The sequence below is a fragment of the Manis javanica genome, chromosome 1, assembly GCF_040802235.1.
Source record: "Manis javanica isolate MJ-LG chromosome 1, MJ_LKY, whole genome shotgun sequence".
Classification (NCBI taxonomy): Eukaryota; Metazoa; Chordata; class Mammalia; order Pholidota; family Manidae; genus Manis; species Manis javanica.
The window spans coordinates 181,331,322-181,351,231 of record NC_133156.1 but is presented as its reverse complement, the minus strand read 5'-3'; the positions used below and the strand labels follow the sequence as shown (position 1 = coordinate 181,351,231).

General features: G+C 54.9%; 1 protein-coding gene across 7 annotated transcripts in view; it reads right to left on the bottom strand.

Moving 5' to 3' along the window:
- Positions 1–19,910, bottom strand: part of SFXN5 (sideroflexin 5) — a 105,799-nt gene that overhangs the window by 9,371 nt on the left and 76,518 nt on the right. For 4 of the 7 annotated variants that reach the window (XM_037027235.2, XM_037027236.2, XM_037027234.2 and 1 more), the window contains 3 exons: positions 16,944–17,059; positions 14,961–15,046; positions 8,976–9,093 (listed from right to left, as the gene is read on the bottom strand). In XM_037027235.2, the coding sequence (XP_036883130.1) occupies positions 8,976–9,093; positions 14,961–15,046; positions 16,944–17,059 (320 nt within the window). The remainder of the gene's footprint in view (positions 1–8,975; positions 9,094–14,960; positions 15,047–16,943; positions 17,060–19,910) is intronic. The other 3 variants (XM_037027238.2, XM_037027237.2, XM_037027239.2) reach the window with 2 other exon arrangements.

Here is a 19,910-nt window from a genome sequence, read left to right as displayed (position 1 = left end):
GAGGTCTGCAGGCAGTGGCAACATTGACACAGGGTCCAACACCGGCACCTGGCTGACCCTTTAGGCCTGAGGCCTCTGCCCAGCCTGGAACCAGCTCACCTACAGGGCAGCACTTCCCACCCTCTCTCCAGGGCTGGGCAGGCCTCAGGTTCTGTTCATACACACACACATCCACACCCCGTCTTTGGGGAAGCTGTCCTGAGTGTCCTGGAAGGCAGGGATGTTGGATTGTGGCTGGGGAGCAGCTGAGGCCTGAGCCTGGACACCCCGGGCCAGGTTTCTGGTTCTGGCTAAGCTCCCACTGCCTTCCCAGTGAATGTCAGATTCCTTAGCTGGACACTCAAGGCATTCTGGGACCTTCTCCAGGTTCCTCACTCATTGGCTGTTTTCTATTTCTAGTGCCTTGTATGTTTAGCTATATCCTAAGCCTCTAAGGCTGCCTCTTCCAGGGAGCAACCACTGCCCCACCCCAATCTTCTCAGATTAAATCCATTGCTGCCACCTCTAATGCCCATGGCACTTAGTTTCATCTCTATCACATCCCAGTCATGGGCCAATTTGTACAGTGACCGTATGTCAATGTGGCAGTCCCTTACCTCACCCCAGTGTGAGCCACTGAACGCAGCTCAGTGTCTCTGTGTCCTGTGTATAGTAGCTCCTACATAAAAGCTGAATCAATCTGGGCCAAGGCTCCCCAAGTACAGGGTTCCTGTCTTATACTTTTCTAACTCCCCTGCACAGTGTGCACCCAGTGGATGCTCAGGCCCCCTTCCCATTGTGGAGCCTGCACTATTCCTGGGTGCCCTCTGGTGGATCAATCTCAGAATCATTCTCTGTCCTCCATCTTTTCAGCCTTGAGGCCTCAGTTTCCCCACATGTGCAGTGAGAAGTTTCTACTTTCTGGGGGTGGGATGAAGATATTATCAAGAAATAGATGGAGAGCCCTTTGGAGGCTTAGAAAACATACGTGATGCTGTGTAAGGAAGACAGAACTCTGTGGCTGTTCCAGCACCCAGGCCCCATCTTGCTGCTGGAGTCTCCTCATAGGTCACAAGGTTGAACCCCTGCTGTGGGCCTGGGATATTCTAAACACTTCATACATAGCAATGCTTTTAATCCTCTCAGCAGAAGCTTTACACAACTGAGCCTCCCCCTTCCCTGTCCTGAATTCAGCTAGGCATTCTAGAAGGTCCTAGAAAGAACAAAGGAGGGTCAGGCTGCAGCTGCCCAGCTGAGGCCTGTCACTGGGGCATAAGTGTGCATGTTTGTGTGTGTGCTTGTGCGTGGGCCTATGTGCATGCACAGGTTTGGGGTGGGGCTGTGGGGAACACGCAATATGACAGGTGGCGTGGGCGTTCCTGGGCTCCAAGTGGCTTTGCCATTCCCATCCATCCTCCTGGGGGGTCCTGTGGGCAAACGCCAAGAAAGCAGCGGGCGGGGAGGCAGCAGATTTCTGACGGCAAAAATAGCCCACTTCAGAGCTCGATAGGGACTGATTAAACCAGTAAATGAGAAAAACCCCAAACAAACATCTCCAAGCAAAGTAGGAGATGGATTTGAGATTGGAGGGAAGAAGGCCCCTACTCTGGGAGGTGGTAGATGTCTGTGGACTCAGAAGGGACGCAGTGACCTCTAGACTTTGCCTCTGGCCTCACAGCAGCCCTGGAAGAGCAGGAGAAGCAGGAACTAATGAAGCCACGGCGAGTCCAGATGAGCAGCACTCTCCACTAGGTGTTCATAAAGAGTGCCAGTTCTTGGCCTTAGGGACACCTGATGTGTCGTAGATGTGTCGAGGCAGGGGAGAAGGGACTATTGTCCCAGGGAGGAAGATGGGACACAGGAAACCCACAGCACTACAGTCTACATGTGTGAGGTGAGAGAGCCTGGTGGGGCTCATTAGGGAGGACTTCCTGGAGGAGTGGTTGTTTCTAGAACAGCTTGAATGTAGACCTGAGCTCATTCCCCAACTCTTTCCCTTTCTTGGTAGGGAGTTCAAATGCTTTCTCAGAGAAAGAGGCAAGCTGGAGGAAACGTTTGCTTCTGGTGGGTCACCGCTCCCAGCTGACCTAGTTCATTAAAACCACGATTTTCCTTAGGACTGGTGATGGAGAGAGTGATGGTGGAGGTTCGGGATACCCACATTCTTTTCCCATACAGGGAGGGGGTGCCTCTTTGTCTCTTGATTCTGAAGTGGGAGCGGGGAGGGTTAGGAGTTAGGGGGTGAGGAGGGTGGCTGAGCTTGACCCTCAGGTGCATCTACAGCATGGGTGTGGCCTCTAGGAGACACTCTCTGCGGCCAGGGCAAAATGTGGTTTATGAATGGTGTGAGGACAGGACAAGGGCCTTACCTTCCTTGGAATCTGCCTTCTGGTGCTCTGGACCCTCTGGGGCAGAAGTAAGGGGGGCTGGGCAGAGAGGGAGGGGTTGGGGTTGTCAGGGCTGACACAGGAGATTCTGAACAGGAAGCCCTGGGGGACTCTGAAGATGCCTTTTCTTCTAGTCAAGGTGTTTGGCAGATGCTAGAGGGACAAAGGGAAGGGCAGAGGGAGGGTGGGTTGGGGGTCCCCTGCTGAGGTGTCAGGGAAGGCTAAAGGGCAGGAGCCAAGAAACCCACAAGCTCAGGGCAAGCCAACAAAGCAAACAGGCCCAACAGGCTACAAACTGGCTGCCAGTGAAGTGGACTCCCTGCTCCAACTCTGTCCCTGCAAAGCTGGTGCAGGGAGGAGACACATACTCAGGGAGCCCCCCACTGCATGGAGGTCTGCAGTGCCATCTTTCCTGTGCTCCCACCCCAGCCCCTACTGCTGCTTGGGGGCCAGAGGGAGCCCATTGAGGGCCTGGGGCTACAAGGCTGTTTCCAGGGAAGGCCAGGTTTTCCCCATCACCATTGGGCCCCATTGTCCAGCCATGCCTGGCCCCAGAAGGTAGCTCTCAGAGGGCACACCTGTGCTGCAGACAAGACACCCGAGGGTCAGCATGTGACTGAAGGTCACACAGCCTGCTGTCAGCTCTTCTGACTCTAGAACCAGTACCCAGTCTCATGGTTTCATTTCCAGGATCCTAAAGGGCAGAGCCAGGAAAAAATGTAGTTCCAATGCCTTGTCTTCTGGCTAGGGAAACTGTGGTCTTTGAGGTTAAGACCAAGGTCATACTGACAGCTGAGACTGAGGGATGCCAGCAGGAGGGGAGGAGGGTGGGCCTGGCGGAAGTGGGTGACCTAAGGACAAGGCAGAATCCCAGCGGCCCCCACTCCTGCTCCCCTCACTCATCCACAGAAAAACCCCACCTTTCCTGTGGACATATTTCAACCTCACCAAATCAGCTAATTATTGACAGTTGGTGAAGAGGAGATTTCACTTTTTCCTCCTGTTAAACTGCTCCTAATTAGCTCCCTGTTACCACACCGGCTCGCCCTGCACGCAGTAATCCGCTGCACAGTGCCTCATTAACCCTTTGCTCCTCTCCTGCCGCCTGCCAACAGGATGAAGACAAAAACAGATTGTCGAACAATGGCTCCGGCTTGTATGTACAGCCCCGTTCCCCAGCCCCCGAGCTCCCGGGGGAATAGTGAGGGAAAAGAGAGCGGGTGGGGTGGGGGAGAGCCTGAGAGGAACCGAGGAAGGGAGAAGGAGGTACAAAGACAGAGACAGGCAGGGACGTGGGGAGGGGACTTGGCCAAGGTACCACTTCTTGCCGGGGGAGACATGAGGTTCATTAAATGTGATTGGAAGCGCTTCCAGGTGGGCAACACCGGCTGTCAGAGTTGGAGGGACAGTCACCATCCCCTTGTCTAGCCTCATGTGGCAGTCAAGCCCACGGGGCCAGAGACTGGACCCTGGACATCTCCCTTGAGGGACCCAAGGCACCAGAGTGTGTGTGTGTGTCTGGGGGAGGACACTCAGAGCCCCAGTCTCAGAGAGAGCAGGGCCATAAACCAGGTCCCACATGCCCCATAGGCCTCCACAAATGCTTGACCCTGAGCCGCCCCTGCGCAGGCATGGCCCTCTGCTTTATTTTCTTCAAAACACCCTTCTCCTGACATTTCTTGTTTGCTGGGTTTCTGTCCTCCCCACCAAACCCGAGGCTCCTTGAGACCAGGGGGTCAGGACTTGGCCCTCCCAGTTATAAGAAGAAAGCTCCACAGTGTCTGTGGGGTAAGGAACAGATTCTGGGTACAGATGGGCTCCCCATATCCTTGTGGCCCACGTGGGCCTCGGCCCCACAGCCTTAACCTGCAGGTCACAGGGTTACCAAGGCCGACCCCACGCTCCCTGCAGGGCAACAGGACTGGGGCCTAGAAGGGAGGCCAGGCCTTGTGTCCTTGTTCCCACACCAGGTTCCTAAAGAACTTCCCTGGATACCCCCTCTGCTCCCTCCTTGCCAGCCTGGGTTAGAGAACAAAAGCACAAACCTACTGCAGAAGGTCCCTGTGCAGTGGACATGAACTCCCACAGAGGGTAGGGGGGCCGGCTCAGGTGCTGAAATGTTCCGCCTGATAAATTAGCAGGGAACTACTGACTATTCCCACTGATAAAGCGTAAAGTTGGCCTCTCATTTTCTAGCGAGGTGGGGGTGGCCCAGGGAGGGCCGTGGAATCCTTCACGGCTACAGAGCTGGCTCTGTCAGCACCGGCCCAGACCTTGGGCGAGGCCCTCCATCGTGGTGTGCCTCCGATTCCTCACTCGTAAAGATGCAATAATGTTGGTACCTACCTCATAGACTATCATTTTCTGGGCCCCCATTTCCCCACCATAGCCAACTAGGCCTTCTACTTATTGGACCCACAGACCCGGTCGAAGGCCTGGGCTATGTTGTGGCCCAATCTCCAGGCTGCCCCTGAACTCACTGCCCAGAAGCCATTCCCCCTGCCCCTGGCAGCTTCTGTACCTTCTTGATGCCTTTTCTTCCTCCCAAAGTGACTTCACCCCTTTCACGGTTTCAGTCCCCCACCATGCACCAAAGGGTCCATGTCTCCAACCAAAATTTCTCCCCAGTGTCTGAGACATGCACATCTAACTGTCTAGGTAACATCCCTTGATAGTCAATAATACTTCGGACTTGAAGGGCATTAGGAGGATTTAATACAATCAGGCATGTAGAGTTTCCAGCCTGCTGCCTGGCCTAGTAGGTGCTTAGCAAATGGTAGCTATTATTGCTTGCAATTTTAACTTTAAAATTAGCACATTTTAATAGGTGGAATTACTACTTTGAAAAGAGCAGACAAAACTCTCTCCCAGGGACTGAAGGGGGGACTGAAGTTCTTTCCTCAACCTCTGGGGTTAGTGGGTTGGAAACCCCACACCAGTCACGGCAGGCCAGCAATTCTAGGAACAAGTTCCTAAACTCTATCTCCAAGTCCCTTAATTAATTAATTAGTGTTCCAGCTATTATTCCTGTTGACAACTTTGGTGGCTCTTGGCAAGGTGGGTCAGCCCAAGCAAGTCCAGACTTATTGTGGCAAATCCCACTGGCTTCTGAGATGTGAGACATGATCCTCATACGCAGAAGCAGCACCTCATTAGAATTAATTGGGAGGATGAAATGGGGGAAACAACGTTCCTCTCAGTCAACTGGCTGATGGCCTTGGTGCCATAGGTCACAGACAGGCCTCAAAACACCTCAGAATGCCCAGGCCCACCTGCATCCTGTTGGGTTTGATGCAGATGAGGAGGCAGCTCTGAAAACCACATCCCTACCCTCCTTTCCCAGAGAATAGACTTAATATGCAATGACTATGTTCTTCCCAACCTCAAGAAAAAGTCATGGGTTGCAAGGAGAGGAACTTTGGCCAGACACCCAGAAGAACTAACTTCCTTGCCTATTTGAGGCAGGCATGGGGACTAGCAGAGCCTGGACTTTGACATGGAGCCTCTGGGAAGCTAGGGCCGCTCACTCAGACCACCTCCTGCAGCCCAGGCTAGAGGCCCAGCGGGGGGATGGTGGCTGTCTCTCCAGCACTGGCCCCACAGGAATAGCAGCCCAAGACCCATGGTACTCGTAGCCTCCTCCTCACCAGGGGACGGCCCCCAGCTCTCTCCTCTCTCCACTGCCCCTGCCCAGGCAAAGAGAAAATCTCCCAGAACAAGCAAGCACAGCACTTCCTGGGAGCCCCGGACTGGGAGTGGGCCTCTGCGGTCTCCTCGGCCATGAGCCCCTGGCTTCTGGGACTTGGGGTTGCTTCCTTGGCTGCTCTGGGCCTCCATCTCCCCCACAGAGCCAGGAGGCTGCAAACCGAATGGCCTTGAAAATCCTTCCAATGGGACAGTCTCTGATTCTGTCCACGGGGTTTCCCAGCCCTGGGTCCCTCCTCTAGGCAGACAGGTGGAGCTGTAAGGGCAACTTGAAGCAGCCAAACACAGTGGTGCCTACAAGCACTTTGACCTTCGCCTAGAACTTTGGACTCAGCCCGACTGTACAGAGAGATGCAGTGTCCTTGGGGAGCGCCAGGCCCAGCTCTTCCAGGATGGGGATGCCAGGACCTCCCTCCCATCTTCAGAACTTCCAGGCAACCTGGAGCTTGGCATCCCCAGGCATCAGGTAATAAGCTGTTGAGCCTTCGCTGGTGGGTGGGGAAGAGGGCACAAGGGATATCCTCAGTTTCAGGAGAAGGCTGGGCCAGAGGGGACTGCTGGCACATACCACACACCCAGCTTCCCATGCCAGTGTGCCCTGGCCCCCGAAAACAGGAGCCTTGCCCCATCATAGTTTCCTCCTAAAACTCAGGGGCTCAGTGGAGGGAAGTGACTCCAGCCATCACCTCCTAGGACTTCGGGGCTTGGAGGCTGGGTCACTACCTTCCTACACTAAGACCTTGGGCCTCCAGTCCTCCCCATCCAGGTATGACACCCTAGTGCCCTATTCTCACTGCCCCCAACTTCCCTCCAGGAAGCCACATCCCTCCCACCACCCCTCTGGAGGACTTGCAGGCTCAGCCCTGCAATCACAAATTCCAAAGTGCCAGTCTGTGGCCACAGCGTCCACCTTCCCATGAGCTTAGTGACTCCAAATGCCACCTTCATTCTTTGACCCCCTGGGATTTGTCTCCCCATCAAGCATCACTTTTCCCACTCAGCTTGCTCACCCACCTTCATCTCACCTGGCTGAGATTCTGGGCTCTGGGCTCTGCTAATGGGCCTTCCAAATGCCCCATGCAGCCATATGAAAAATACCAGGTGAGCCCGGTGGCACCCGGAGCAGGCCTCTAGCACCCCTGGTAGACAGGCCCTGGCCACAGCCACACACTGGTGTCCTCCTCAGCTGTCCCCTCCACTGCCCTAATGCATGCTTACCAGGCCTCTGGCTTCCATGGTCAGATTTTTCTCCTACTGTCCCTTCTGAACCTCCTCCACGGTCCTCAGACCTCTGCCCTCCCCTTCTCTGTTCTCCTCCTTCCTCTCTGCCTGCTGTTGAGAACAGAGGCTATCAGAACAGTTTCTTTAACCTCCCCACACCTGAGCCCCACCCCACTGCATCTGCCGCCTCTCAACTGCAGTGGGTGAAGGCTGGCATCCTGGGTCTGTGCTCTGCCCCAGCCCCGCTTCACGGACCGTGCTCTCCCCATCCTCCTCCACCTCTCAGTGTCCTCTGCTTCTCTCCTGGTGCCTCCTTTTGCATTTATGCAAGCTCCAGTCTCTCCCATATAAAAAAGGGGGAAATAAAAGCGTCTCTTGCTCCCACATCTTGTTGCACTGTGGATCTCTTTCTCTTTTTCTTGGCACCAAGCCTCTGGACTGAGCAGTCTACCCCATTGCCTTGCCCCAGAACAGCGTTTGCCCTCATGCCTCAGACACAAGCCTCAGGGAACCTCACTTCGCAGGAGGGTCTGACACTGAGGGGGTCCCCCAGCCTCTGCTCCCACTCGGCCCTGGCCATGGGTCCGCGGACACCGCCCCTCCCTGGGGACCTCTCTTCCCCCAGCACCCCCCTGGATCCCACCCATTGCCCTTGCTTCCATTACTGTTTTAATGCTAATGACCCTACATCTGTCCCTCCAACCCAGGCCTCTCTCGTGGACTTCAGATCCAGAGCCAGCTTGCCATGGGATACCCCCATTCACACGGTCCCCAGGCTCCTCAAACCCCATGCGTCTACCCAACTCAACCCACTGTCTTCCCTCAAACCTGTGCATCCTTGTGTCCCCATTTGTTAAGTACTAGTACCTACATCTGCCTGGGTGTTCAAAACCAGAAAGCCAAGCACACATCCTGCAGGCTTCTTTCTCTCCCACCACATGCAGTTCTTCATCATATCCTAATGTTCTTAAAGGACCCACTTCTCTCGAAGCCCACTGCTAACAGCCTGGTCCAAGCCGCCATCATCTCTTACTGGACGCCCGCCACCGCCTCCTGATGGCTCCTTCTCCTCCAGAGCTCCAACCCAGCTTCGCAACGCAGCCATGGGGGATCATTCACAATCAGGAGCTGTGGTCCTGCTTTGCCTAGGCCTTCTGATGACATTTCTCCTCTCTGCTTTGGCTCCAACTTCCCAGTTCTACACGGCCCTGGTCCCCCTGACCTGGCCCACCTCACCTGGTTCCACTCTCAGCTTGCGATGCAGACTTTTCTCAGCTCTAGAAGGTGCTGTGTGCTGCCTCACCTTAGAACTTCCTCACCAGGTGACCCTAGCCTACGTGTCCCCTCGTCCCCACTCACCTGGCCAACTGCAGCCCATCCTCCAGGCCCCATGAAATGCCATTTCTCTCTAGGTTCAGTTTGGTCCCCCTATTGTCTCCTCCACATCCAGCTGAACTTCTCCCAACCGAACACTGCTCACCATTTGCTTGTCCCTATTTAATTGTTGTGTTCACTGCTTGACCTTCAGCTCTGAGAAGTCAGAGCCAGGGCCAGTCTCATTCACAGTTCTAATCCCAGCGTCTAGCCCAGTGCTAAGCAGTCAGTGACTGAATAAGCATTTGTTGATAAATGGCCAAACTGCCCCCATCCCTGTCCTGCCCTTGAGCCCTTCCCCACACTGACCTCTGACATCTGTGGGAAGAGGCTGATGGCCAGTGGCAGGGCCAGGCCAAAGGCCGCCAGGCACACGAGGCTTTGCACAGGGAGGAGCAGCCGGGGGCGCGCCTGCAGGAGAGCTGTCCTGTTGGGGAGAGGGAAAGAGGGAGCTCCGTAAGACTGATGTCAGGGTGAGCTGGCTGGTAGCAGCACCTTGGGTCCCACTCAGAGTCCCAGGGCCAGTGCTAGCCTGCCTGCAGCTACCTATGGTGGAGTTCCGTCTCTGGGGCCTTCCCCGGTGGGCACCCCTCTTTCCAGGCCCTGCCCTGAAGGACATTGCTGGTTGAACTTTCAACCATAAATCATAAATGAACACTTGTGGGGCACCCACCCCACCTTGTGTCCAGTCCTGTGCAAAGAAGGCCACCTGTGGGGAAGATGATAGAGGAGATTGTTAGCCCCTGCTTCTGGGGGAACACATAGCAGAGTAAAATGGTCCTCAGAAGCAGCTCTTAATGAAATAGTGAACAGACCAGAGTAGATGACAAGTCCAAGGGAGGAGACAAGCTACACACACACATGCAAACACACACATACACATGTACATTCATGTACACAAGCTGGGAGGGGTTATCCTCTTCTGTGAATGGGAACAGAGCACAACCTACTGACCGCCTGGCCAGCTTTGATCCCCAGGGGGCACTGACTTATCCAAGGCCAAGTGTGCAGGAGGCAGGCAGGGCTGCTGCTTGGACACCTGGCTCCCCCAGAGTGCTACAACTCCATGCTGCTCCCAGATCCTGCCTTTGGAGCCCTTTGCCAGCTCATCACCAGCATGTCACAGCTGGCACCCACCCTCCACGGCAGGATTCCCAGGCAGGAGAGGTGTACAAAAAACCTCCCTCCAGGCCTTGGACCTCCCAGCTCTATGACAAAATGGGATCTCCAGACAGAGTAGGGCCATACTCACTGGCAGATATACCTTGTCTATCAGAACTTTTTTGGGTATAATCCAGCAGGGCCTTTAGTGGAGACCGCCAAGACCACCAAGACTCCTTGGGGAAGCCTGGGGCAGATGCACTAGCAGGATGTAGGCTTGGACTACTTGCCAGGGGATTTTGAGTGGACATTAAATCAGACCTTGGTAACTGCATCAGCCTGCACGTGACTGTGACTGGCTCCTGGTATGGAAAGGTTATAACTGGGGTTCTTGCCCCTACTCCATTGCAGCAGGGCTGGCTGTGGTTGCAGGCAGAGGAGAGGACCTCCTGGGGTAACAGCCTCAGTATGGGGGCAGGCAAACCCTTTACCTCCCAGGACAGGAATACCCAGAGCACCTGGCCACCTGGTCTTGAGTCAACAGCAAAATTGGGAGTGGTAGTTCTCAAACTTTAGTGTCTAGGCAGCTGCTTAAAAATACAGTCCTCCCACCCCAAGTGTCCCTTGCCCCTACGAAATCCTAATTCGGTTGCTACTATACCTGGGAATCTGCATGTTAAATAACCCTCTGTAAGTCTAAATCAGGTGATCCCCAGACCACACTTCTGAGAAACCCTGGCCCAGGATGTTCCTGCCAAGGTACCAATAAAGATCCAAATACTTGTCAAGTGTATGCAAGTAAAAGACCTGGACACTGTAAATGCTCAGTAATTGCACATTACACTGCTGTTCTTACTGCTCTTGTTACGCACAGAAGGAGGGAGGCTCCTGGCGTCTGTACTGTCCTCCAGCCCTTCCCACTGGCCTACCCCAAGATTTGTCCAGCTGTTGAACTAAGCCTGAACTGAGCTATTGGAGAGAGGAGTTTCCACTGGACCAAGAGCAGCAGAACAAAGGTACCTAAATCAAGCTCAAACCTATCTGACCTCTGCCCCAGCACCCCCCATCCTCTCCTTCACCTCAGGTGAGCCTCCTACCCTCCAAAGACTTAGCCCATGGCCTCCTGGGCTTCCACAGGAGTCACGGAGGGGCCGGCAGTAAGGTTGAGACAAGCCTCAGCTGATCTTTCCAGTGCAGATTGATTTGTCCAATAGGACACAGAGCCGGGACGCACGGGCTCCCTCTCCAGCCTTGCACACTCGGCCTGGAGCCCAGGCTCTGACCAGGCTGTGGAGGGCAGAGCTGCCCTCTTGCCTCAGCACAGGGAACAGTGACTGGGACCTCCTCATCCCTGCAAGCACAGCCCTCGGGTCACTGAGGGCGAGGAAGGTGACTAGGAGAAAGGGATGCTCCATCCCTGGCAGGTGAGGGGTAGGCCATGGACTCAGGCCTGGTGGGACGATGACAGACCCCGGGGCTATGGGACTGCACTCTCAGCTCCTCCCTCAGGGCGAAGCCCCCACTGGGAACGGGGTCCAGGAAACTGCAGGCCCGTGCTCCTAATTAGGAAGGAGGTAGGCCGAGACTGCAGCCAAAGAGGAGCGGCTGAAGTCCCAGCCCAGAGCAGGCAGAAGAGTGAACACAGCAGGACAGGGGGAGGGGAGGAAAGGGAAATGGCAGGGAGGGATTGGAAAGGCAGCTGGGGGAGTTAAAATATGCAGATGGAGAGATGTGCGAATGCCTGGAGAAAGGAAAGACCCGGATCCCAGGGAAAGAGGGAGGCTGGGGAGCGGCCTTAGGAACCACTGTGGAGGACATGGCCTGAACCCCAGCCCAGCTGAGGCCCAGCCTCGGGGGAAGGCAGACTCCAGGGCCAAGGATGCTGCGCTGGGGTAGGGGAGAGCTGCCGCCCCTGCCTATCAGCCGGGGGCAGTGGGGGGGGGGGAATTATATGGAAGGGGGAGGATTTCCCAGCCTGGGTCTAAAACCCTATTCCTCCTCAGGCCACTGAAGCTAGATGTGAGTCCTCAGCCCTCAGGAAGGTGAAATAGAGAGTGGGGGCATGGTATGTATGAGAGTGTGTGTGTGTGTGAGTGTGTGGGGAAGGCTGGTGCTCTGGGCCAGGGGCAGAGGCCCCCCTGTTTATGACTTGCTACTCTTTCCCTTTTGGTCTCAGAGCCAGAGACACCTGAACATGCTGTGCTCCGCAGAGCAGGTAAGCTGAGGCCAGGGGCGAAGCAAGCCGGGCCCCAGCCCAGCCCCACACAACAGCTTGTCTCCCCATTGCTGTGCGTTCCCTCAGCACTTGGAGCACAGCTTTAGTTTGCACTCCATTAATTTGCAAGCAGGCTGCTTTGTAAGTGTTCTTTTGTCTTTTTTCCCTGGCTGTCCTGACTCCCTCACCCGACCTGGGCTCCCCAAGGCTGGGGGAGCTGCCTCCTCCATTAGCTCCCCTCAGCAGGGGCCCTGCCACTAGCGCCCCTGCGTGGAAAGACTATGCAGTGCTGGTGGGCCCCTGCAAAGAGCCAAGAGCCTGCTGGATGCGCAAAATGCAAATACATAGCAGACGATGTGGCGAAGGAGGGCGGTGTCATTATTTTCCAATAATGGAGAATATGGAAACTGAGGCTAAGGGAGTGTCTTTGGCCAATCTGGTCCAAAAGTGGTGGAGCAGGAACCAGATTTCATTTGCCTACCAGGAGTCTCAGCTCGCTCTGCTACACTAGCCTCCCTGCCCGACACACCATCCTGTGGTTCCGCAGAGACATGCAAGGTTAGTAAGTCTTTAAGGGCACAAACTGGGTCTTGCTCATCTTGACATTACTGGGGGAGCCAGGCTGGCCTTTTCATCCTTCCTGGAGAGCCTCTGAGGAATGTCAGGGATGGACCAACCAAGTTCAGGACTGTCAGGAGAACCATGTGGCCAACCTAACTGCCCACCCCCGGGGGCTCCCTCAGGTCCTGAGTTGAGCCGGACATATGGTGGCCTGGATTTTGAGCAGATCCCAGGCTGGAGAGGTTCAGGACTAAAACAGTCCTACACCACCTCCCATTCCCCCCGAAGTAGTTTAAGTCCCTAAGCCAAGGAGACACTAACCATCACTCCACTTTCTGCAAACCCAACTCAGATGCCAACTGGGAAGCCATCACAGATCACTTGCTGAGTGGTCCCCTTGTGTGTACTTGAAGTCACTCAGTTCATAAGGCAGCTACACATAAGCAATTGTTCTCCCAGGATCTGTTTATTTTTGCAACTTCAATACAAGATTAATTTTCTTAAATCCCAGGACTCAACATGCCACGCCCCTGCTCAGGTACCTTCCCCGCCACAGCTCTCCACTCTTCTAGGTTGAGGAAGGGATCATCTCCTCGGCGGGACACGGAGCCCCTCATCAGCTGGTCCCAACCAGCGTGCTTTGCTTCCACTGGGTGGGACTGCTCCATGTCCACACAACCAGCTCGCAACCTGCCTAGAAGTCCTATCCTGCTTTCAGAGACAGCAGCAGCTCCTCCACTCTGGACCAGCCCTCCCTGGTGATGGGCTCATGATACAATGCTCCCTCTCCTCAAGGTCGCTTGGGCCCATTCACACACTGCCCAGCCCTACCTGCAGCTGACATCTGTGTGGCATGCCCAACTCCTTTATCAAGATACAGGCTGCCTGAGGCCAGGCTCCAGATCTGTTCCTCCCCTATCTCCACACAGGGAAAGACCCAAAGGCACACCAGTTATATGATATGATCTGAAGACCCAAGAGGCAGCCAGTGTGGTAGCGAGAGCCCAGTTTTGCAGTGGTATTCCTGGAGCATTCCTGGCTCTGGTACTTCCTAGTGTATGAGTGTAGGCAGATGATATACCCTCTCTTTGCCTTCCTTTCTTCATCACTAAAATGGCAACATCATACTTACTTCATTGCACTGTTGGGATGGTTGAATGAGATCATTTATTCATTCGACAAACCTTACTAAGCATTATTGTGTGCCAGGAACTGTGCTAGATGCTGTGCAGGGCAGTAAACAAAAGGAATTTACTTTTGCTTTCAAGGAGATAACATTCTAGAGGAGTAGTCAGATATTAAACAATGAGATAAAGAATCTCAGATATTGATAACTGCTGGGAATAAAAATAAGGCAGTGTGAGGGGAGAGGGCATGATGGTGGCTGTTATCTCCTCAATGGGGTGGTTAAGGAGGTGGTATTTGGGCAAAGACTTGACTGAGAGATGACTGGGGTGCAGTAAGTGCTTAATGTTAGCTGTTACTATAATTCGTATTGTGGGAATAATAAGGTCCTCAAACTGGGGAAAAGTCCCTCCCCAAGGCTCCAGATGGAGTGCCCCCAATCCTGTCCTTACCCACACTGTCCCGAAGCCCAGCTGCTCCCTTGAGGAGCCTCTCCCAGGCTGGACCTCCAGGAGGGAGGGAGAGGTCCCCTCCTCACCTTCACCTACATGAGCCAGAGGTCTGCCCGCCCAAATCTGCTCTTCCCACCATACTTCATCTAGCTGCCTGCCCCTAGAACACTTTCCTGCTCCTTGTCATCCTCCTAGACTGACTGTAATCCTCAGGTCCTGCCCAAACCTACAGGAAGACCAGCCCTGCTTCCTCAGTCTCCCCTCGGCTGGTCCTTTGAGCAGCATTTCCAGCTCCACGGTTCAATCTCACACTCATTAATTAATAGAATCACTCTATCATTGTTCTTAATATTGCATTCCCTTACGTCATTACAGTCATGACAAATATGTATTCTCAGTAGATCCCACTGAGTAGTACAATTTGTATTTTATCGATGGAGAAACTGAGGCTCAAGTGAGGGAGTGACTTGCCCCCTGGTGGATGCCTGAGCCCCAGATCTGGTCCTCCTGCCACACGCCCCAGCCTCTCTCTTCACAAAGGTCTCACACTGATAAGAGCACATGCACACACTCACTGGCATGCGTGCCCGAGAACCAGCAGCTACTCTGGGCTGGGCCAGCCTTGTCCACCCCTTCCCGCACCTACCACAGGGTCCTGTGCAGTAAAAGCCCACACATTCTCAGGGAATGACTCCAGAGCTCTAGCTGGGAGAGTGAACAAACTGGGGTGGGGCGGGCTGCCAGCTGCTCCCCTGTCCCTTGTCTTGGGCCAGGACAAGGCCCTTCCCTCTCGCCCACCTCCAGCTAGGAGACCCCTCTCTCCCGGCTCTCTCAACTCACTTCTCCAGCATGGACATGACGATCGGGGGTAGCACCAGGATAGGCATGGGGAGGACCACTCGTGTCAGCGCCGTCTCCAGCAGGGCCTGAGGGGCAGGCAGAGGCTGTGGTGAGCAGGGTCCCGGTTGGGGGATAGCTGCCTAGCAGCAGACCCCACCCCGGAGCCGCTAAGTGTGCCTACAGCTGCTAAGCACATCTGGCTGAGTGGAATAATTCATGAAACTATTCATGAATCCCTTTTCCAAACAGCAGGAAAAAGCTACTCCCATCTTCCCAGCATGCTCATTTGAAAAGAGCAGATCCCCCTCACCTGCCATGTGTGGGGGAGGGGTGGCAGTAGAGCAGCGGTGCCAGTAAGGGGTCTGTGCCCAGGGAGGTGACCCAGGGGGCAGGCACAGGGGTGGGGGAGGACGCATACAGAAGACTTGAGATGCTCTAAAGACAAAGCAGGCACTGAAGGGCCAGAGCAAATATAGCTGGGGCCTGCCAAGCCCAGGGAGGCTCAGGGTGCCAAAGGAGGACAGAGATTCTGGGATATACTTTTCTCTTTTTTCACATCCCTTAAAGACAAAGATTTGGAAGAACTTGAGTCTCCGGGCTGTGGATGAGAGTCTTTCTTAGTGACCAGAGGGCAGCTGTGTGAGGGGTCATGCTTTGGCTGAGTGTCTTCAGTTTCTCCAGAGGCGTCTGTGGGCCTTGCTCAGGGGCTCCTTGGGATTCCTGGCTGGTGGTGCACAGTCTAGGCGCTCTCGGTGGCAGGCCAGCACTCTGATAATCATTAGGGGCATTCCTTTAACTCCAGGGTCCCCTGTCCCCAGAGAAGGCTGCAGGAATGCGCACAGCCCACAGGTCCCTGGCGTCTTTCCCAGACAGTGAGGGGCTGACCCAGCCGGGCCGAGGCCAGCCCAGGGCCGCAGAAGAGCGTGGGCTCTGCTGTAGTTTGGACCGCGAGGAGGAGCTATCGTGGTTGCTCCCTCTCAGCAACTTGGGAAAGTCTAAGGCTGGGTAGGAGGGTGGAGCCAGGTAGGAAATGGAGGCCAAATTCCCTTGATGATGGGTGGGTCAGGGCTGAAACTTTCTCTCAGGAACGTGGGTCCTTCATGATCAGCTTGGGAAGTCCTGGGAGAGGGTCCCTCCAGTCTCCCGAGTAGTGTGGGAATAGCGCAGGCTCCAGACCAGCACAGGACACAGAGGAGCGAGGCTGTCACCGGCCTCTGGCCCCTCACAAGCCTGGGACAGGCCGTGTCCTTCCCCCTGAGATCAGCGGGGCAGGGAGGACGGGGATGTCAGAGGGCTATAGAGGAGGCTGTCCTGACAGAGGTGAGGCTCGGGCACCCTGAAGCCAGACAAGAATGAGCCATTTATCAACTCTAGGATGAAGGGTGAGAAAGCACAGATGTACAAACAGACTGGGATTTTTTAAAAATTAAGTTGCTGGAGTGGGAGCCTCTTTTGAAACCAGAGGTGGAAGAGGCCCTTCTTGGAAGAAGATTTTCCTCCCAAGCTGCGCTGGGGCCTCCCAGAGCCTGCACCCTCCGCCTCCACCGCTCTCGCTCCCTGGTGAGGTACCAGCTGCAGAGAGTGCCTATTAGCTCAGAGCCACAAGCCACCCCCCAGCCTTCTCCTCTCACCCCAGAGACAGCGAAGGCAGAGAGCAGGGCCCTAGGCCCTGTGGAGGGGTAAAGAAAGCTCTGAGGGTCCCCTCTGCCCTCACCAATTAGCAGATCACAGAAGTCAGGTCCTGAGGGGCTGGGACAAGAGAAGGGACATTTTACAGTGGTGATGAGATGACAACTAGAGAGAGGTCAGAGACTGCCCCAGGGGACAGGCATGGCTGGGCCACATTCCCAGGCCCAAGGCTCAGAAATAGGAGGTGAGGCCAGGTGAGGAGGAGAGATCAAGGGTACAGAAGCCCCCAATGAATGAAACCCCATCCCTGTTGCCGGCCTCCCCACCAGCCCCCTGAGCCCCCAGATGACCCACGTGTCTGGCTGCGATCTTGGAGGAGCCCACGAGGTTGCCATCACCATCCAGGACATCGATCCCTTCCTCCAGCTCCCCGTAGCGCATTAGGACCACATTGCAGATATTGGCACTGGCTGGAGAGAGAGGGGGGAGCAGGGAGCAGGAGTGAGGGGGGAGGATGGCGCTGGACCTGGTGGAGAAGGTGACTGGGCCCCACCCAAGTTTCCCTGCCCCAAGCAACAAAGATTCTGGGTAAATGCCAAGTTCAAATGCAGTAGATGAAGGTGTGGTTCTGCTGCACATCTGCCTATCTGCCTGGTGAGGGATTTGGGGGTCCTGAGCAAAGGAAAATAAGAGGTGTTAGGGAGGGAGAAAAACTATTCAGGGCTTAGAAAGTGACCAGTTATCAAAGGGGCTTCCTCTCCTTGGGGAAAAGCCACACAGGTAGAAGTAGATGCCCACTGGGAGGGCTCTCTGGTCTGAAGACACCCCCAGGTGCCTGATGTAATCCCTTGGGCTGCCTTTCTGGGCAACCTCTTGAAATGCCAGCCCCCTGCATTCAGCCCTTCATGCCTCAGAGTGAATCGAGTTCCCTGAGATCTGCTTCTCTGACAGCAGGTGCCAGAGCAGGCAGGAACCTCAGTGCTCACCCAGCACCTTCCCCTCATCATATGGATGGAAAACTGAAGCTCAGAGAGGGAGTGACTTATCTGAGGTCACACAGCAAAGTGGAACAGAGCTGAAAGGCTACAGTGCCTAATTCTATGGGGATCCAGGGGATAGGAGAGTTCTGAGATGAGGGTGTCAGGCAAAGCTACAAGCAGACCTTCTACATTCTTGGTTCAGATGGTGGGTTCCCTCCTTTGGCCGTGCCTCCCATGTCACCTGAGATCATAGCAACCTGAGCTGATGAAAGGGTTCCTGGCTCCTTAGTTAAACACTGGATACCAGAGTTTGGGGGGCACCCCATCAGCTGTTGACTAGCATCAGGAGCCTTCCTCTGCTCCTCTTGCTTGGTACTCACATGGCTGGGCTTGGGCCGGGGCTGAGTGCAGGCGCTGACCTCGCCTGAACTCCACCAGCCCTGCTTCAGGATGGAAATTGGGGGACTTTGGATGGTGGGCAGGTGGGGAGTGGGGGGTGACAAATGTGGGGCCTGCCTGCCTCACTCCTCCCCCAAAAGCGCCTTGCTGTGTTTAAAGTTTTAATTTTTGCTAATTAATGTCAATTAATTTTGTATAATGAGTGTTTAATTTTGGGGAGTGTGTGAGCCTGGGAGCGACTGCAGTTCTGGGCTGTGAACGCTGATTAGCATCAACACCTGCTGCTTCCCCACTCCCTCCAGTGGGGGGGGGAGCAAAAGGGTTTGGGGAGCTGCAGGGCTGCAGGGCTTAGCAGGCAGGTGGAGTGGGAGGGGGACACAGATAATCCTGGTGCCTGAGCAACACCAGGGAGCATAGCCATCCAGGGTGCTCGCAGCTGGGGTCCCAGTTTCTGTGGGTTAGAGGTGGTCGGAGACCCTTGAGGAGTCTGAGCCTCAGTCTCCTGCTTCAACAGAGTGGGGAGGTGGATTAAACAGAGGGGAAGACTGAAAGGCTCAGCAGTCTTTGGAGAAGAAAAGCAGGAGACCAAATACAGTCTTAACATGTATTTACAGCACATATGCCATCTTTGAGGAGCTCTCATGTTTCCACACGACATTCAACTGCAGTGGTAACCATGGGCAGCCCTCTTCTGCATCGGGACCCTTGTGTCCCCACAGCAGGTATGCTCACATGTCTTACACCCCCCGGGGGGTGATTCTGTGAGACATAGGGCAACGTTTGAAGACATTTTGATTATCATGACCTGGGATGAGGGGTCACAATTGGCATCTAATGGGTAGAGGCCAGGGATGCTGCTAACACCCTACAATGCACAGGACAGCCCCACAACAAAGGATTATCTGTTCTAAAATGTCATTAGTGCTGACACTGAGAAACACCTGCCTCATGCATCCGGGCACTGTCAGAAGGTGAATCTGAGGTGAATGAGAGGTTGGGAGCCTGGGTTTGCAGCCGGCTGGGCTTGGTTCCAATCCTGGCTCTGCACCTTTCTCCCCCTCCTTCACCTCCAGAGGTCGTCTCCTGCCAGCCCTGGGGACCCCCATGGTTCAGGACTCGCAAGGGCCCCAGAATGGCCTGAGAAGCTAGCGCCAGGCCTGGACGTTAGTGACACGCCCTCTAGTGGCAGCAGGAATGCTCTGCATCACTAGAACCCTTGGGGCTTGCCAGGCCCTCAGTTTCCAGGAGACCAAACCAAACCATTGGAGAGAACTCTGGGGCTTTCTGCCCGGAAAGGAGTCCATTTCTGACCTCTGAGAACCCCTGACCCCACCACCACACCACCGTCACTGATGCAGGCAAAGCAAGGCTCAGGGATGTGGTTCAGGGGTGAGCATCTGCTTTAAAGTCAGAAGCTGCCAGCTCACACTGTGGCTCCAAGCAGCCACCACCCCTGCCCTCACCCAGCTTCCTGGGTGGAAAAGAAGGGGCTGCATTTAGCATCTCTGTGGGATCTCTAGACCCTGGCTGAGTTCACAGGGAATGTCAGCCTCTGCACCCATGCCCACATCAGAGCAGGAGAAGCCAGGATGGCTGAGGTATCTCTAGCCCCTAGTGTGTGTGTGTGTGTGAGACAGACAAAGAGAAGAGAAGGCACAGATTCAGAGGTGGTGACCAGCCAGCCCCAGGTTCCTGGCATCTTGTTTGCTCTCTGCAATCTCCGAATACCCACAGCAGGACAGAGCAGGGCTTTGGTTCAAATACAAAACCACTTGGGACAAAACATAAAGAATGGAAGAAAGTGAAAGTCCAGCCTCCTTCCCCTCAGCTCTTCCAGACACATTTGGGGGTGACAACAGCCCCCTCTTAACTAAGGCCCCAGATGGAAAAAAGAGAATACCCTAAAAGCTGCCCTAGTAATGACCGCACCCTCCAGGCTCCT